The sequence below is a fragment of the Misgurnus anguillicaudatus genome, chromosome 5, assembly GCF_027580225.2.
Source record: "Misgurnus anguillicaudatus chromosome 5, ASM2758022v2, whole genome shotgun sequence".
Lineage (NCBI taxonomy): Eukaryota > Metazoa > Chordata > Actinopteri > Cypriniformes > Cobitidae > Misgurnus > Misgurnus anguillicaudatus.
In genome coordinates, this window is record NC_073341.2 from 21819778 (window position 1) to 21840532 (window position 20755).

Sequence of the window (20755 nt, forward strand, 5' to 3'; positions counted from 1 at the left end):
TTGATCAAGGAATGCGACTGGTCTGACTTTTTTTAGCATACATTTTTCATCTTGCATCAAAATTGTATTGTATTCAACATAATTGTATGCATTTGAAAATTAGAGATGGGTTCTGTTTTAATGTACCCAAGTGTACAAAAAAAGAGTTTAATATACAGGTTTGTGGCTATTAATTTCGTTTTATTAATTACCCACTTGTAAATGTATGTTCACTGTTCTTTTTTTATAAATGTAGTATTTGTATTAAATCTGTATTCATTGAGTTGAATCAAAAATCGAGTATAAAAATCGGCCCGAGAATCGGAATTGAACCGAGAATCGAAATTGAATCGACTTGATAGCTTTCGAATCGAAATAGAATCGATCTGGAAGATCTGAATCAATACCCAGCCCAAATACAATAAAAATGGATACAACTAAATATTGATTTAAAAAATACATTTACGTTTATGCATTTGGCAGCTGCTTTTATCCTGAGATCAAACACACAACTTTGCTCTTTGAAATCTCAGAATCTAACTTTGAGATTAGGAGCATTAAAGTTTCATTAAGTCAATATTAAAGATATTAAGGTTATATTTTCACAGTATGTTCTTTACATTATGTAGGATGGTTTTATTGCCGATAAGAGTAAATCACATAAACTTACTTTAGCTGTGTTTTCAAAGAATGGGTTACTTTAATAAATACATTTAATTGCTACTTGAAATGAAAATGTTATTTCAGTATGTTACTATAGATTTTTCTCATTGGGGTTCAGACACGTATGCACTAGTGACAAGAAGGCCAAGCCCCAGCCAGTGTAGATGTGCAGCTGTATTACACTGTGTATAGACTGCAAATTACTTTTCAACCTTACTGCGAGAAACTACATAATAGAAGGAAAGCGATATCATTATCATTTTATTCTAATTTAATTTCTGCATAATGAATACTGACTTATTTCCCATATAACACTTACATCAACTAAATTGTATTGCTGTCAAGTAGTAAGCATTGTTTCTTCTTCCCATTAAAGGACAAGTTCGGTATTTTACACTTAAAGCCCTGTTTTAAGATTGTTTATGATGAAATAGAACGGTTTTGACTGAAATTTGAACGTATGCGGCTGCCCCGAGAATTTTCGGGTGTTTGTTGTGTCGCCTCCCGCCTCTACAATGGCTGCGTGGGTGCACTGGAACAGTCCTTCCTAGGATGCATTGGGCTTTCATTTGCAGGGACGTGAAACTCACCGAGTGGTCAGGGGTGTTCACTGATATGTTCACACAAAAATCGCCACAAAAGACCCTTTCCAACAGGTGTTTTAGCATTCGTTGTAAACTTGTGGACCTATTTTTCCAAACGCCTCACACCCGTATATTCTTCCTCTGAGAGCTTGAATAATAGACACTCCAGCCCAGTTGGTGGCAATAATCCACCTTTTCCAATTGTAAGAATACAAACAACTCCATTTCTGTTTCTGGCGGTGGTGTAATACCGTACCTTACAGCACATCTAATACAAGTTAATGGAGTTGGACAAAAACTACAATAAAACCTGTTGGAATGCGTATTTTGCAGCGATTTTTGTGTGAGCATATCAGTGAACACCCCTGACCACTCGGTGAGTTTCACATCTTTGTAAATGAAAGTTTAATGCATTTTAGGAAGGATTGTTCCTGTGCACCTATACACCCATTATAGAGGTGGGAGGTGATACAAAAAACACCCGAAAATTCCAGCATCATATGTCGAAATTTCAGTCAAAACCGTTCTATTTCATCATAAACAATCTGAAAACAGGGCTTTAAGTGTAAAATACCGAACTTGTCCTTTAAAGGTGCAGTGTGTAGATTTTAGCAGCATCTAGCTGTGAGATTGTGAATTGCAACCAATGGCTCCATCCACCGTTCACCGAAATGCATAGAGAAAATATGGTAGCCGTAAAAGGACAAACATGTTGTTGTCTAAGACAAAATACAGTAGTGACGAAACACGGTCTGTAGAGCAGTTTGTCTGTTTAGGGCTTCTGTAGAAACACAACGGCACAAAATGGCGACTTCCATGTAAGGGGACCCGCGCTGTATGGAGATACAAACGGCTCATACTAAGATAATAAAATCAATGCAGTTCATTATTTAATGTCTTTCTTCACCACTGATAATATAGTTATGTAGATTATATTGCATTTCTGTCAAGGGATCCTCCTAAAAGTTACACACTACACCTTTAAAAATGCTATTTATCATTGTGTTATATCACTGATTATGCAACTCGTATGCGCAATTAAGATTATTAAATTCTCATCATCTGCAATGCAAATCGTACAAAATCGATCCAACTTTTGTCACATAATGTATTTGCATATCAAACAGCTTTTCTTAAGGAAAATATCACGTACTGTAGTTTTGAGTGATATATGTGCTTCCTCTCTGCTGTCTTTAAATGAACCATGGAATAACATTGCCGACTTTTCACCATCCTCACGCTATGACAAAAAGGGTTTTTCTGCATCGGCTGGGTGATTTAAAGTGTGATTAATGTGATGTAATTTACACTTTAGATGTAGCTAAGCTAAAACCATGTGAAAGAGTTTTCTTTATTACTGTAAGGATCATTTGTTTGATGGTTCAAGTGGCTTTTTGTCTGTCTGAGATCATGTTTGTTTCTTTTTCTCATAAAGATGATTTATCTTTGTTTGATGATGCAGTGATGCCTGATTTCAATAAAGATTGGCAGCGGTAATTTTATCTGTGCCAACGTTCACTCAACAGTACCCAAACATTTCTTTGTAGCACTCATAGCTGTAGAAAAATCAATATATCTCTGTCCTTGCTGTTATTAAGTGGATTTTTAATGTATATCGATGAAAACGAAACACCAAATTTATTTAATTTGATAAATTGATTTAATTAGATAAATTAAAGACTGCAGCAGGCCCACTTGATTTCTTAAAAGCAATATCAGTTCATTGCCTTCAGCTGGCAAAAGCACATCAAGACCCTTTAAAAGAGCTGATGCTGCATAATTATAATTACGGTATATCTAGGTTACAGAATTGCTCTAATCAGAGACAAAAATGATTTGGGTCCTGAGAGAAATATTTCATTGTAAATGACAAAAAAGCATTTAAGATATTTGCTATTCTACTGTACATCTAAATTGATGTCCCATAATGTAGTATATGGGTTTAGCCTCTGCAAATACTGTACTTACCCATTTATTACTACATCGATTAACAATTCAGCGTTTTGTGTACTTTAATGTTAGCAATAAAACTACCTATTGTGAGACTTTTATATCGTAACAAAAAAATGACCTTAAAAATGAACTCTAGGGACCAGATATTATGTCTGTACCCTCATGTGTACTCATTATAAACCTTGGTGCATAGTAAACCCTCTCTTCTTGTTTTGTTTTTCTAGTTGGCATCAAGCATCTATAGCTTTGCCTGCTCTCTATGGAACCATCATACAGACACATTCCTTCAGCAGATCTATGCTGGAGACCAACAGACTGCTCTCAGCTCCCTGGAGCGTACTCTTCTCTCTCTGAAAGGTACATGCGTTCACACGGACAGTGCTGAAACACTTACTCATTGCTATTATGAAATGTCCCTTTATACGCCTACATATTACCCACTTATGCAGCTCAAAGCAAAGGCACTGGAGGTATTGCGGTTTACACTTGGGACTGTCACTTTAAAGAAGTATGTTTCATGCACAATGCTCTTACCAACTAGAATAAAACACAGGCCACGTTTACATTTTAAAATTCCTGTTTTTTGTACCAAACAATGACTATGTTTACATGCACCCTCATAATGCGATTATAATGGGATTTTTGCAATATTGCGTTTATACTTTACCTCATGTTAACACAATACTTCTTTAAAAATAATGCAATTAAGCTCATAATCGCAGTAAGTATAATTGTATTAAAGGAGGTAATGTACCCCGTTTTTAATCGCTTTAATCGCATCTATACCACACTAACTGAAGTGCGAGTGTGTTTTAGTCACGCACCTTAAAGGAATAGTCCATTTTCTTAAAAGAAAAATCCAGACAATTCACTCACCACCATGTCATCCAAAACGCCGATGTCCCTCCCCGTTCAGTCCAGAAGAAACTACGTTCCCTGAGGAAAACATCCCAGAATTTTCTCACTTTAATGGACTTTAATGGACACCAACACTTAACATTTAACTCAACATGTAACAGTTTTTTTCAACGGAGTATCAAAGGACTCTAAATGATCCCAAAAGAGGCATAAGGGTCTTATCTAGCGAAACGATTGTCATTTTTGACCAAGAAAAATAAAAAATATGCTAGTTTTCCAGCTCCCCTAGAGTTAAACATTCGATTTTTACCATTTTGGAATCCATTCAGCTGATCTCCGGGTCTGGCGCTAGCACTTTTAGCATAGTTTAGCATAATCCATTGAACCTGATTAGATCATTAGCATTGTGCTAAAAATAACCAAAGAGTTTCGCTATTTTACCATTATTATACCTATTTTAAACTTGACTCTTCTGTAGTTACATCGTGTACTAAAACTGATGGAAAATTATTGCGATTTCCTAATACATTTCTAGTCAGATTTGTCTTATTTTAACAGACCAAGTAGAGGCTACAAAGATGATTACGTTTGGAATTTTCAGCAATACTGTATATCGCTTTATTTTTATTTTAGCTTTACTTGTGATATTTGAGCATAAGAAATGAAAAATCTAATGATTTGTAATGATTTATTCTCTTTGTTGCAGTTCTTCGGAAGTTGACCGTGCATGGCTTTATTGAACCAAATAACAACATGGAAGTCATGGTGAGTGTTTAAAACAAAAAAAAAGTATATCTGTTATTTAAAGTTAATAGCACAGAGAGCAGTAATGAATATTCAAGTGTTTGAATTTAATATTTATATTTCATGTTTTTTATTAAAAAAATCATGAAATGACAAAAGGAATGCTTAAAATAGTGGAATTTATTTAAGTAAAACAAACATATGTTGCTGTCTCCTTCATTTTTTATTTTTTTCCTTTCCATCGTCAGTTATTGCTTAATCTTGCAACAGGATGAAAAAGGATACCCTTGCATTTTAATATTTACTTATTGCTTATTTATGATCTCAGAGTCAGGTCTGATATTTGCTCGTGTTCACTTTATTTACAAAGCTCTATTCATATCCAATAAAATGCATTTAGAAAAAACATATAAAAAAAAAAAAATAACATCATAAAACTTAAAATTTAGTTGTTGGTTATGAGAAAAATGAACCTGAGGTTTATAATTGCAGAATTGTGGCAGAATAAATATGATCATGAATAAATGAAAGGCTGTTGAAATTAAACCGGGAATTATGGGATGAGGAAAAACAATATAAATATTTAATGTATTACATATGTCCTGATGTAGTTATGCAGTGGAAAACTTTTGACTTTACTTTGACCTTGAAGAAATATTTGTGGTCTGTTTACTGCATTTAGACAGGCTAAATGGTTTTGCCAGCTCTGTGATGTGAGGAGAGTTTGCTGGCACAGAACGGGGCAACCAAACTCTGCAGGAAGCGCATATGGTGCTCTTATCAGAGATGATTTTCACATTACATTGATGTAATCCTCTGTAAACCCTAATGAGTCATGGGGAAAAACTGAGCTTGGCAGAAAACAATGAAAGACAAAGACAAACTTTGTAGCATTGCATTTAGTGGTCATGCAATTTGTTTGGAATTCCTAAAATGTTCAGTCATTTAGGGTACAGCATGTGCGTAATAATCTCTGCAGCTGTGTCGAAATGTGTTTATTTGCTCATTTTTAAGTACATTTGGATATAACAGTTTGGTCATTAGTAAATTAGTGTGGTTTTGGACAAATTGTGTACTCTAAACCTACTTCCATATTATATAGTAGTAGGGGAAGAGCCGTAGGTGAGGTGAGTATGTCCGAATTTATAGTATTCAAAAAACAATAGACGAAAAGTAGCAGGATGACCATAGCATAGTAAGCATCATCGGTCGATATATCTGTGCACCCCTAATAATAAACAATTGTTGTTTTGAGAAAGTATCCCACCATCCTGTTGACACTTACATCACTGATACAGCAACCAAATCAGATTTCCGAGTAGAATGTAAAGAAAGACAATAGTTTTCAGTCCTTGTTTTTGTTCCCGTTTTATGCATGCTTGAATATATTCACCGGTTTATCTGACAGTCCATTTGTTTGAGGGTTTGGATTCAGTATATTTTTGGAGCCTATACAACTGACTTTTCGAAAGAATTTAATCTTATTAGCCATGTTGAGGAAGATGACGATAGCACCTTTATTGATCCATTCAGGAGGCAAACTGAAGCAGAAATTGCCTTTGGCTCTCCTTCAACATCCAAAGCTACAATTTTCCTCAAATGTGTACTGCGTGTTTGATGTTACTCTGGAGTATTACAGTTATTAAAATAGCCTTTAGATCAAGCCAGTCAGTCACCATCATATATCCACCTTCCTCTCCTCAATCCTCCTCATCCTCAGTTCATCTATACATCGTCCATATTAAGCGCATAACATCTTGCCAGCCAGCCCCAGCATTATTTATGATTTTCACAAAAGTTTAATGCCTTTCAGAAAATGTTCTTCTTTAAATATAAAAACAATATATATCAAATGAAAGAACAGAAACTCTGCTGTCAAACAAATAAAAAAAGTTTCATCCTACCTTTATTTGTCCTATCCTTTATCACCTTCAAAAATACAAAATTTTGAGCAAAAATCTAAGATAATTGCGTTTTTGTGAAGGACATTTGATGAAGATCAGATTCAGAGCGATGATCAAAACATTCACAGAGTATACTGTTTGCCCTAAGGGGATACTTCCGGGTTTTGTAAGTAGGGTAAGAGCGTCACCTGGTGGATAATAGCAGAAATGCGGATTGCCGGAAAAACCTCTCGTCATTTTGGCAGGGAAGCGTTTTCTCCTTATTGACGAGTTAACCCATCAATGGCAGGGAAAGAGTTAAAAGCCTTTGGTTGATGCCTCTCTTGCTTTTCTCACAGCACATTTGATTCTTATTTTTCTTCAAATAAAAATACATGAAAATTTTTTTTTTCGCTTATAGGGACCGTTCACCTAAAAATTTACATTGTCATTGTTTACTAACCTTCATGTTGTGTCTAATTCATGGGACTATGCTAGGGCTGTGCAAAAATATCGATAAAGTTAACTGTCGTGATAGTTAGCTGTATCGATAGTGTATCGATATTTCGATCTCTACTATCGATATTTAAACAAAAAACATCAAATCCCTCTGTGTGCGTCAAATGACCTCCTCGGCCGCTGCTGTAGTTGTCACCGTCCAGTTGTCTGCCATATACGGCCTCTTTGAAAGCTGCAGGTGTTCAGCTCTATTTTTTACATTTTTGATTAAAAAAAAGGAAAAAGTATCGCAATGTATCACAACATGCAACGAATTGCATTGTACCTTGACACGTATCGTACCATGAACCATGTATCGTGATACGTATCGTATCGGGAGGCCCTTGCCAATACCCAGCCTTAGATTATGCTATGAAGCATTTCGAAACCGTGTTTTACAGAAGATAATATCCTGGCCATGTTTGTATGTAATAACAAGTAATAGGACTTGGGACTGCGAAGATTTAAAATGACTAAAAAGGTATCATGGAATTATCATGGATGAAGTTATCATGTCATGTAATATGATAACTCAAGTTTAACCATTTTAATAAAGTGTCTAGTATCATTGTCATTTTCTCATTTTGTTTTTTATTATATGGAGAAAGAGGATCCAGGAAAATCATCCAAAATTAAGCTTTTATATTTCTTTGAGAAAAGTAACTCCATATTAATTTATGTATATATTTCTACTCGTATCATCTCTTTCCATTCACGTATGCACTTAAACTGCAGTTCATTGTTCTGTTACTTATAGACTTCCTGTTAATTATAGAAGGTAAAGTTAAAGTGCAACAATAATTTACTGTTTTTGGATCCAGAATTTTTCTGCTAGCAGTGTTATTTCTGCCCCACATTGATCAAGTGGTTTCCATATAATTAATGGCCATTCAAGGATTGTATCTTGGCATGGCAGATACTCTTTAAATCTCTCTCGCTCTCAGCACGGCATGTAAACAGCCTGTCCCTCCACGACCTGAGTTACAATTGCCTGAGGCTTTCTGCCAAACCTGTCTTCAACCTGACCTTAAAAACCTAGATATTGTCTGCGCTTACGATCTCAAAGTCACTAACCACACCTGATACCAGTATTTCATTTACAATCCCTGTCTGTTTCCCTAGGGCTTCCTCAATGCCGTGTTTGAGAGACTAAAGCAGTTTTTAGAATGCTGTAAGTATTACATGCCTTTTCTAAGTCTTATAATTTACACTGTTGCCTAAAAATTGTTTTTAAAGTTTCCATGTAATCATTTTTTAGATGTTTTTATTTAGAGATGGACTGATACACTTACATAAAGGATTGTTAGGAACACCATACTAATACTGTGTTTGACCCCCTTCAGAACTGCCTTTATTCTATGTGACATTGATTCAACAAGGTGCTGAAATCATTCTTTAGAAATGTTGGGCCATTTTGATAAGATAGCATCTTGTAGTTGGAGATTTGTGGGATGCACATCCAGGGCACGAAGCTCCCGTTCCACCACATCTCAAAGATGCACTATTGGGTTGAGATCTGGTGACTGTGGGGGCCATTTTAGTACAGGGAACTCATTGTCATGTTCAAGAAACCAATTTGAAATGATTCGAGCTTTGTGACATGGTGCATTATCCTGCTGGAAGTAGCCATCAGAGGATCGGTACATGGTGGTCATAAAGGGATGGAGAAGGTCAGAAACAATGCTCAGGTAGGCCGTGGCATTAAAACGATGCCCAATTGGCACTAAGGGGCCTGAAGTGTGCCAAGAAAACATCCTCCACACCACCAGCCTGCACAGTGGTAACAGGGCGTGATGGATCCATGTTCTCATTCTCTTTACACCAAATTCTGACTCCAATTTTGGTGAGCTCGTGCAAATTGTAGCCTCTTTTTCCTATTTCCGGTGGGGTCTTCTGCTGTTGTAGCCCATCCGCCTCAAGGTTGTGCGTGTTGTGGCGTCACAAATGCTTTGCTGCATACCTCGGTTGTGACGGGTGTTATTTCAGTCAAAGTTGCTCTTCTATCAGCTTGAATCAGTCAGTCCATTCTCCTCTGACCTCTAGTTTTAACAAGGCATTTTCGCCCACAGGACTGCCGCATACTGGACGTTTTTCCCTTTTCACACCATTCTTTGTAAACCCTAGAAATGGTTGTGCGTGAAAATCCCAGTAACTGAGCAGATTGTGAAATACTCATACTGGCCCGTCTGGCACCAACAACCATGTCACGCTCAAAATTGCTTAAATCACCTTTCTTTCCCATTCTGACATTTAGTTTGGAGTTCAGGAGATTGTCTTGACCAGGACCATTAATGAGAAATTGAACAGGTGTTCCTAATAATCCTTTAGGTGAGTGTATATCGCCCAATAAAAGCAGTTGTTTACACTTTCGGCCATTAGTTTAAAACAGCCATTAGTCATGACCGATGACCAAAAAGAACAGGTAAACACAATGAACTCAATATTGTACTCTTTGTGTATTTTGAGAGTACCGGCTTAACAGCCAATGGTGGATAAGGGGCGGAGTTTGGGAAATCTAATGAATTTGGTAAAACATTTACGCATAGCATGAGTTTGTTCATCTGCATAGTTATCCAAAAAGTTGATTTATTGCTTGATGAATCTCAGACATGTTTACTTGTTGTGGAAACTGATCCGTTCATCCAGAATCCAATAGTTTTTATTTGCATATAATTTGTAGCAGTCTTGGGTTTAAATAAACCTAGAATTGGCCATCATGAGCTGCACTGGTGAATAGTAGCAAATTAATTTTTATGCAACTAATAATTTTATGCACACTACTATAACTGTTGTTAACTTTTGTAGACTCGAAAGACTTTTTCATGCATTTTAATGTGATGATATTGTAGTAGATATAGGAGACATGAACATTTGAGTTTACTTATAGGTCTCTTGTTTGGCCTAATTCTGATTGACCAACACAGTTTTTTTTTTCTTGGGTATGGAGCGTATAGTCACAGGCTGAGTGAATTTAATTTTTAAAGATCACCCATTCAAAGGCTCAAACAAAATGTATAAGCTAAAGCAGGAAACAACAATGCTGCATCTGCATGATTTTACCAGGAGACATGGTGTCCTGTTTTTTTATGCCAGTCATTGCATGAGTTTATATATCATCAGATAAGACAGATATCTGCTGGTTATATCACAGACAATATGTTCTCATGGCTGGGCCGCAGGTCAGAATCCATTCGGCCTGTTGGTATTTCGGCGTGAATGAGAGACTTAGCTTATGAACAAACAGAATGTGAAATATCAACTCCGGGCCAGATAAGGTCTCCAAAATAATCCCGGCTTTTGGGATCTGTTCATTTCTTTCCGTGAAGAGAAATTGATGCCCAGTCCTCTTGAAAGGTTATTCTGCTTTATACCATGGACCTGTTAAATGCTTCATTCTGATTGGTTGAGAAATCTTCCACAAGGGTTGATTATTTTTCTTTATTACACGACCCTATAAAATGCTAGATTCTTATTGGCCAGTCGCGGCATTCCAAGGTTTGTTCTTTTCAGATAACTACTGAAAGTAACCTGAATGCTGCATTAAATATAAATATTATATTTACAAATTATTAAAATAAAATAGTGTGTTTGTGATTTGAACATTTTGTCTTATTTTAAAACCGAAAGTAAACTGGTTTTCTTCAGGGAAGGTTTGTATTTATTAGAAATGAGCAAATTAAATATTTTAAGTCAATATGTAATGCTCTTTACCTTACTTATGAGGTAAATAGCCATGTAATAAACAGGATAATGTACAGCAGCAGGTTGTTTTAGCTAAATAAAAAGAGATCGACCTTTATATCTGTTTCCAGATATTTTCCCCGATATTTAGGAATTTTCCCATTATCGGGTATCGTTTTTTATTTTAATCGGTTTGACCGATAAACGCCACTATTTTGTGGCCGTTTTGAGAATTCTAAAAAAAGTTGCGATATGCAATTTTTCAGCTTGACTAAGAAATAAAGACGAACTCACAGAGTCATGTAGACTGATTCATTCAATCCTGTTGATAGTTGACTTAAGGAAGTCTTAGTCTTTATTACTGCCTGTTGGATGAGGGGTCTACATGATTATAATTGTCAATTGTTTCCTCGTAATACAATGATTATTAATTTTAATGAATATAATTGAATGTTAATTATGACATTATTTGCGGAAGGTAATACTTAAAAAAGTATCCGGTACTACGTGCTGCACCCAGTGGAAAAGCCCCCATCCCAAACCATGGGGTACTATGCAATGGAAAAGCACCATCTGTCTCTTTCTCTCTCATTAAGTCTCCCATTGTGTCTATGTTTGTTCCAATTATTAGATGAATTGTGCAGATCTTTTAGTAGTTTTTCCAACTTTGTTCAAGTTGACCAATTTGTCCATATTTATAAATCACACTATATTTATTGTGTTTAATCGAGCTTAAACTGCTACATTTTGAAGGTCGGCAAGTTGGACCAGGCAGCCTTTGCAGGGAGAAGCTTGAGAAGACCATCATTTTGTACACCAAAGTTGTAAGTTTAAAAGTTCAATCAGTTGGTGTTTAATAACACTTACATTTGATATATTAAGGGCGGAGTCCATGATGTTTGAAAGCCAATGTTGATATTTGAAATCACCTAAACAAACACGGCTCTACCCCAATAGAATCTGGACCTTCTGTTGATAGACCCGCCCCACACATACGCAAACCGGCATTTGATTTGATTTGATTGGCTATAAGTGTGTTTTGGTAGACGGCCCGTCTAATTTTCCAAAGCGTTTTTCAAACATCGTGGACTCCGCCTTTAAGTGTTTAATTCGCATTAAAGAAACCCTGATTTGTCATCTCTCTCATGTTCGTCCTCTGTTAGCTGCTGGAATTTCTGGAATATCACCCATGGCCTTTCATACCTCTTATTCAGCGCTCGCTGGAGTTCGCCGTCAGCTACGTGTTCACCGAGGCCGGGGACGGCGTTGTGTTCGAGCGCTTTATTGTGCAGTGCATGAACCTCATCAAGATGATCGTTAAAAATGATGCCTACAAACCTGCCAAGAACATTGAAGGTAGGCAGCCCGTAAGCACTTTTGTAATGACTTTGGCATGCTGAGCCTTCATTTTAAAGTTCTGGCTTTGTTGGAAATGGAAAAGCAGTCTTTAAGGACACCAAGGACATTTTAAGAGTGATAGGGTGCCGTTTGGTCATAACTGACGTTCTCTAGATAGAGATTGAAGTAAATTTGTAAAAAATACGTCTTTTATTTTATTGTTTTAGTGGCTTATGTATAGACTGTAAGGGGACATTGTCTGACATTTTAATGAATGGTCTAATATCATGAACATGCGTTATTGTACAGTATATTTAATTGATGTTGCAATATGCATTTCAGACAGTAAGCCGGAGAGCCTGGAGGCACATAAAATTAAGACGGCTTTCTTCACACACCAAACGTTGACAGAGATTGGCAGGAGACTGGTTTCCAAATACTTCTTGCTGACAGAAGAAGAGCTAACAATGTGGGAAGAAGATCCTGAGAGTTTTGGTAGATACAAATGATTTATTCTTTCTGAAGCAGTAAATATTTCTTACATTGTGTCAATTTTCTTTTGGGGAAAACTTGAGATGTTAGTGAATGACTGCCTCAGTAGCTATATACTTTCAATATATAGAAGAAAAGAAAAGCATCATTATTCCTCAGAATATTTTCTCTTTTGTTTCATGGAAGAAAGTCACAGGAATTAAAAAAAAAAAACCCTCACAGAAATCAAACATATTTAAAGCACACCATTTACATGCTGCTATATATCAGGTTTCTGTATGGCAAGTGTTAGTAAATGATAACAAAATATTCATCTTGGGTGAACTTTTAAGTTTATCGCTTATATTAAAATGTATAGTTCTAGGTAATGTTGTGCGTAAATAAACTCTCTTGGGGTATTACTTTTCTTATCAGTGTTATGTTAGCATTTATTTATTTGCAAATGTAAATGTAGCAAACATCTATATGTTTGTTTGGAATTAGGAGTTTCTGTCCTAACCAAACATTTCATAGAAAAGCACACAAACAGTTACTAAGATCAGAAGCGTTTTTAGGGCTGAGCTAATTGTAGGGTCAATTGCACTACATCCCACAAAACAGAATCTCTCTGTGTATTTTTGTCATGTCATTTTCTAATCTCTGCTGGCATGGTCCAGTGCTTTCTTTTTGGCACGGGGAATGCCAGTTGGTGAATCATCCAGGGGTCCGGCTGTCAAATCAGTATAATTGCGATTAATTCAGTGACTTAACGGCTGTCAAAATCGCTCTGTCCAGCTAATGACCAACCCTTTAGAAACATAAAAACTAGAAATGGTAGAGGAGAAATGATCTTTGAATGACCGTCTGTTTGATTGGGTAGAACAAATCTATCTGGGTTATTATGAATGTGTTTTGATCTGGTGGTAATTTTGTTTAGTGCTCAGTGGCACTGTTTTTTATATTGATATGTTGGTTTCTTGTGATGTTTTAATTAAACATTATGGGGCGGTTTCACAGACAGGGATTAGACTAGTCCTAGATTAAAATAAATGTAAGAGCTGTCCAAACTGAAAACAACTTGCACTGACATATCTTAAAATACACCAGTGCCCTCTGTTTTGCCATAAAATGCACACCAGTTATGTTAGTAAGGCATGTTTGTTAAAACTAGTTATATTTCCTTATTAAACTAAAGTCTAGTTCTTACTTAAACTAATTCCTGTCTGGGAAACCACCCCTATGGGGCAGTTTACCATAGACACAGTTTAAGCCTAACCCTAACCCAGACTATAATGCATGTTTAAGCTGTCTTGACTAGAGATGGACCAATATATTGCAGTGGCCGTAATATGGATTTTTATTATCTGCATTTGGCCAATACATGTTTTCAATTGGCCAGTAAATTTTTTTGTTACTTATTACTTATATCTGTCGTTTATAACGAAAAGAGACTCAGATGTAAATAGTGCTGCCTAATGATTAGTCACGACTATTCGTTTGCAGAATAAAAGTTTTTTTTTTACATAATTATTATACACAGTACATCAACAAATATTATGTATATATAAATACAAACACGTATATATAATTTTAAGGAAAAAATATATTGATTTAATAATTATTTATATTTAGCTATGATATAAATAATGTACCGTAAAACTTCAAATAATAGCCCGGGCTTTTATTTTCCCAAACCTATCGTCACACCAGGTGTATAAAAGAGACAGGCGTCTATAAGAGACAGGCTTTTAATTTAATTGTTCAAGCATGACAGCAGGAGGTTACCACATATTACGTTTTATTTATGATTTAAATATGTTTAACAAATTAGTTAGTGTAAGAATAACAGTGTTAAATTATTGGCAGCATAAATAAAGCATACGAGGATATGCTTTTTTATTGGTTGTTGCGTTAAATCTTACACAGAAACAACAGTGCTATTTTCTAATTGGCTATTGTGTAGCCTCTTTCTTTTCTTTCTTTTTGATTGGCTGATAAGTTGCATGCAGCACGCTCGACTAGAACTCCAGGGGAGACGTACTTGATAGAGAGAGTGGAGCAGCCAGAAACACTTTGGGCGCTGCAGCATATTAAATATATGATAAATAGTTTTTCCACGTGAGAAATACAACGTGTGGCGGGAGTGCATGTATGACAAAAGACTGAAAGCTCGGCTATTATCAGCAGCCTCAAAACACTACCGGCCCACCGGGAAAAGTCCAGACTCTCCCGATTGCCCCTCCGCTACTGACATCATCACTGCAATCCTGACGACGAACCTTGTTGTGTTGTCATAGGGATGAGTAACGGAACGATTGCGTCTGTCACGTGACTTCTACCGGTAATAAAAACTTTAGCGTGTGCAATCTGCACCATAGTACTGGCTTAAACAGACAATCTGACGGATTTTAGAAGATTAAATACAACCTGAAACTAAAAAACAGACCCGGCCTTTATTTGAGACAGGCGTTTATTTACCCAAACCGTCACACCAGGCGTCTAAAAGAGACAGGCGTCTATTTGGGACTTGGCTATTATTTGAAGTTTTACGGTAAATATACAAATGTTCATAATTATTATACACATTACACACACATTTAATATGTAAACAAAAACTTTTATTTTTTTTATTTTATTTATCTGGTCAGTATAAATAAGTCATTTTATGCAAAATCCGATATCCGCCGTGTTATTCTGTCATCTTTTCTCCCTTTTTTTCCAAACTGCGACAAACACCAGTCCTCTTTTTCTGCAGAACAAACAAAAACCAGATAGTAATTTTGATGACATTGATAAACCTGTGGTGGTTTTCTGTGACAGAGAAGAAATGTAAGCCATCAAAATTGATTCATTTACGCACTCGGGCGAAGGAAAAATGCCGGCTGTTGCCTGTTCTCACACAACAGCATCAAGCTTCTGTCATGCTAACACATTAGCATACCATTATTTTACTCCGTCAACAAACATCGAGCAGAACCAAAACATTTTACTACTGATCGCTGTCGAAAAAGTTCAGCGAAGTCCCAAGTATGACAGCAGTAATGACAGTGTTCTTAATATGACAACGTAAGTGTTTTGATTAATGTAATTTATTTTTTAATCAGTGTATACCACTCGTCAACTAAATGAATTAACATAGCAAAGATTGAATGCACATGTATATATTCATTCAATAGATTTATAGCATTTAAAAAACACGTATCATGGATTTATTGCATTTTGCTGAAAAAATTATACGTTTTTATAATAAATCTTTGAAAATCAATTTATGGATTTCATTTTTTTTATGTTGTTATAACCTAAATATGCTATGTGATAGTTTGTAACAGAAAATAGTGGTTTTCATCTTGTTGCTTTCTTGGTATAGAAAAACATTACTCAAAATGAATTTATTGCGTTTTGGAACCAAACTCTTCATATTTATTATGGTATGTTTGTAAAAACATCTTAAATGTTCTAATATAGTATATAAAACTAAGGAAAGTAATATATAAAACTAAGAACTAATCCTGGCTTAATCTAAACTCTGTCTGGGAAATCCTACATGTATGATTTCTGCTGTTTTTAGATATACAAAGACAAATCCAACATGTATGATTTCTGCTGTTTTTAGAGAAATGCTTAGAAATGATAAACATCACTCATAATGATTTGCACCATATGCTGTTGTTTTTAGCAAGTGTTTTTATGAATGTGTTGCTGTGATGTAGTGATGAAAGTCATATAAACACTTTCATTGGTAAAGAAAGTATTAAGGGATAGTTCACCCCAAAATGACGATGTTATCATTTACTTGCATAAAAATCTACCAGAAAAGTTTAAGTGATTCTCTTATAGAGGGTTTCAGTGACAACAACATAAACAGTTGGCTTTGTAGCACAAGCTTAACTTCTGGTTGACTTCCACCAAGAATCAATAACAATGGAGTCCCTCTAGAGTAGATTATTTCTGCTAACAAGCTAAATAAATATCAAGTAAATGACCTTATCATAGCTAAAGCGTATCAACTGCTACACTGAGCTAACATTAATGTGAAAAAATTATGTATTCAAATTAACTGATCCCTGCCTTGCTTCCAAATCTATGCTCACTGTCTCCCCTCGTCTTTAAGAAACCAAAACATTTTCCAAAGATCAGTTTAGGCACTAGCCAGACCAACAAACACAGACCAGAAGTTAACTGAGCAACGCGAGTGTTTCTATTTGAACCATCTATAGGTCTTAAATCTTGCATGTTTGCATTGACATTTTCTTTTTACTTTTCTGCAGCTGTTGAAGAGACGGGAGGCGACTCATGGAAGTATAGTTTGCGAGTAAGTAGACATAAAATATCGAACATTTTCATTTCCATCTGCTATCTGTCAGTACAACACTATAAAGAGAGATGTATTTCAAGAGCAGTGAAAGTGGAAGCCCAAGTTAACAGGATTCTGCTGTCTGTTTTTTTTTCTATAATATTCATATTGAAGGGCTACGTATGTGCAGGGTAAATTGTAGCTGTCCTCGAATGACTTAATGCGCATTACGTCTGACTGCCTACCTTTTATATCTAGGAATTGAAATGGCATTGGGTAACTAAAACTTTTAACTGCACACACACATCACATTTGTCATAAGTAGGTGGACTCATTTCACCTTCAAGTAGTTTTGAAAAGTAAACATCTTAATATTATCTATTGCACAGAAATAGTTTTCTTGTCCTTCGAGTGGAACTGTTCACAAGCAATATAAATCTTAATGTCAGTCTGAAGAACTGGTGGCTATCGACCCAAAAATGTGTCACATTTTTGTCCTGACATGGATAAGTTTGTAATCTAGTGGTGGGCAGGTCATCTCATAACCAGGAGGCCCCAGGGGTATCCCGCGGGTCGGGTAAAGTAATTGTCACTTTATTTTCAGGGCAGGGGTGGTTCATAAAACATAAAAAAACATGTATGTTGCGTGCAATATAGCCGATATTAATTATTTGGGAATATATATTTTCATATTTTTATTAGTTTTTTTTTTTTTTGTAAGGTTGCAATACGTAGGCCTATGTAGCAAGTTTGCCAGTGCAATCTAATCTAATGACTTTCCATGCACTTGTAGGCTGAAATAAATCCTATTTTCTTTTACATTACAATGCCTAGTATGTCTATTTAATTGTCGCAGGATGTAAAAATAGATACAGTGGTGCAGGGTGGGCTGGGGCGGACCAAATCATTTCATAAAAACATTACTTGTTTTATTGTACATAATTAGGGTAATGAATACATAGGTTAAGCTTTATATTTTTTTGTTAATGTCAAAGGCTGTACATCCAATCAAAAAATGATATTTTGTTAAATTCATATTGAAAATACGCTAGTTGCCAGTATGGACAGGTTGTGTAGCTTGCAAAGGTATGCAATGTTAAGCCCAGATTATGTTAAATATAGCTTTACTTGACTGAAAATAAATACAGCTTGTGATCATGTGTGAAGTGAATTATGAGCAGGGCCAGATGGAATCCGCAGACTTTTTTTGCTTTTTCTCTGGAAATTTTTGGAAAATTCTGCGGAATGATTTTAAATGTTTTTAGAAGATATTAGAGAATTTAAGCTATAAATATTACAAAATGGCATCTAAAATAATTACTTTTTAAAGGCGTACAATGAAAATGAATCCACCAAACCAGTGAGTCCTCTGAATTAAACTGGACCGACATGAATTATAGTTTGTATATAAAATGACATATATTATTGTTTATAGTGTTATATATTATAGCACAATAAAAAGCTTGTGTTAATACGTTCTCATTATGAATTAAGCACGTATGAAGATAATTTCATTATTTTTGCAACGCAATGTAAACTTTATATTAAACATAACAAGAGCATTCGTCTTGTAAACGAATTTGAAATGATGATGTGCTGCTGAGTGCTGACTGTCGCGTCACATAGATGACAGAGACAAGTAAGATCTGCTTAACTCAGCGGTACGTTTTATTTAATTTCAAATATTAAATGGTTAGTACCGTACCTTCTATCATTAAAAACAATCACCGCAAACAGCACGCGCAAGGCTATGTATGTGTGCTTGTCGTCAATGACAGTTATGGTCACAAACGCTCAAGCGCGGTTTACAGTATGTGTGCTTGTCAGTCACAGACATTAAATCCGCGGAGTTCTCCATGGAAATCTGCGGGCACGGATTCCATTTGGCCCTGAATATGAGCTAACATGCCAAACCCCATCAAATTTGAGAAAAACCCAAATTGCAAATGTCCTTATTCAGCCTGTGTTAATATAGTCATTTAGCGTGTTGTTGAGCCTAAACGGTTTATTGTGCGTATTTATTTCTGTGTGATAAAACTTAATGTATACGTAACAACAGTTAAGACCAACTGGTTTAAAGGATGTCTTTCAATCTTCTGGTCCAGAATTAATTTTCTGGTATCATTCATAACCAATCCTGATATCTGCCCTCATTGATTTTTGCTTTGAACTGCATCGATCATGTCAGAATTCCTGAAGCCATAGATTGACAAGATTTGACATGCGTGACAAATGTTAAGCTAGGGATGGTGTGCAAAGGTGATGTTCGACCTTCATTTTTCCCCCTCGGGTGGCCAGTATGCCAAACTTAAATAACAGTCACGAGGGCCAGCGTGTCAAATCTCGCACCCCAAAGCCTTCATCAATGCACATGATTGATTATGTTAGCAATAAAGATGGATATCATGAGATCAGATGGTTTTGTTTTCATGTGCTTTTGAGTAAATGTTTGTGTTTAAATGTTTTTGTATTGAATGCAATCTCACATTCAATATCTTTACAGCCATGCACAGAAGTGTTGTTCTTGGATATTTTCCACAACTATAGTCAAACTTTGACTCCTGTGCTTCTGGAAATGGTGCAGAATCTTCAAGGTTTGTGTTTTTTTTTTTGTATGCTCTGATGATTATTTCAATTTTGTCATCTTTTACTTTATTCTGTTGAACACAAAAGTTTAAATTTTTTAAGACTCATGCAGGTTATGATATACAGTGTTGATTACAGGGTTCCCATGGGTCCTTGTAATCCTTGAAAGCTTGTGAATCTGGGGGGGGGGGTTCAAGACCCTGGGAAATTTTTGAAAATATACATACATAGATACAGGTCATTGAAAGTGCTTGAATCTATTTTATGCATGAAGTTTTCTGGAAAAAAAATCTATATTATTCCCTGTGTAGTGTAGGATAATATCATAAAAGATCTAGACTGTTTAAGCACACATGCTTAAATCTTCTGTATGTGAATGTTGATTCATAACAAAATGCTTTTTTGTGTTTGACACATGAAAATGTCTTGGGTTACGTATGTAGCTGTTGTTCCCTGAGAAGGGAACAAGGCGCTGCCTGCGTCTCCCTTGCCATACTTTCTGCGTCCCTGTAACGGCGTCTTTGGCAATATTTCAGATAGCGATATACTTCCTGGCTCCCGCGTCACCCTGTCTTTGTCGTTAAGCCTCACCATTGGTTGAATTTGATATATATATTTAGACGCACTTACACTTGGAGGCGTCCCCAAAGTGTCACTGCAGTGACACAGCACGAGTTCCTTCAAAAGGGAACTGTAACAATGTATCTTAAAAGGTAACACGATGTAACCTTGCTGTCACTTGAAATGTGTGCCCACATTTAGTCCTTGAATTTGAGGGTATTGGATCTGGAAAGTCCTTGAAAGGTTGAATTTGGTGTTGGAACCTTGTGATTAGTGATCTGTAGCCTACAAGCTCCAAAATATATATTTTTTAATTTGTTATTCATTTCTGTCTATTCCTAAGACAGGCTTACTTTTACAAGTATACATTTGGCAGGCAATTTAATGAAAAGCGACTTCATTACTTATTCATTACAAGCTAGACTTATCATTATGTGTTTTATCTGGGATCGAATCCACATTGTGTGCTGCTAACGCAAATCTTTACCAACTGAACTATTGAGGGCTCTTACTTGGCTTTGCCAATTGTATAGACATATAGATCGTATAGATGTTTACTGTGTCTATTATAAAAAAGTCTGCTAAAGTTAATAATACACTAATTGACAATGACTACTACACAGACTGAGTCAGTAAAAATGACAGATGAACTGTTCTGGATG

At 35.9% G+C, this 20755-nt stretch overlaps 1 protein-coding gene across 1 annotated transcript in view; it reads left to right on the forward strand.

Annotated features, from left to right (window-relative positions):
- ipo11 (importin 11) overlaps nt 1-20755 on the forward strand; it is a 212020-nt gene that overhangs the window by 32752 nt on the left and 158513 nt on the right. Inside the window, exons 6-13 of the mRNA XM_055167292.2 lie at nt 3404-3536; nt 4744-4802; nt 8285-8333; nt 11597-11667; nt 12007-12199; nt 12524-12676; nt 16921-16964; nt 19450-19540. Of these exons, the coding sequence (XP_055023267.2) occupies nt 3404-3536; nt 4744-4802; nt 8285-8333; nt 11597-11667; nt 12007-12199; nt 12524-12676; nt 16921-16964; nt 19450-19540 (793 nt within the window). The remainder of the gene's footprint in view (nt 1-3403; nt 3537-4743; nt 4803-8284; nt 8334-11596; nt 11668-12006; nt 12200-12523; nt 12677-16920; nt 16965-19449; nt 19541-20755) is intronic.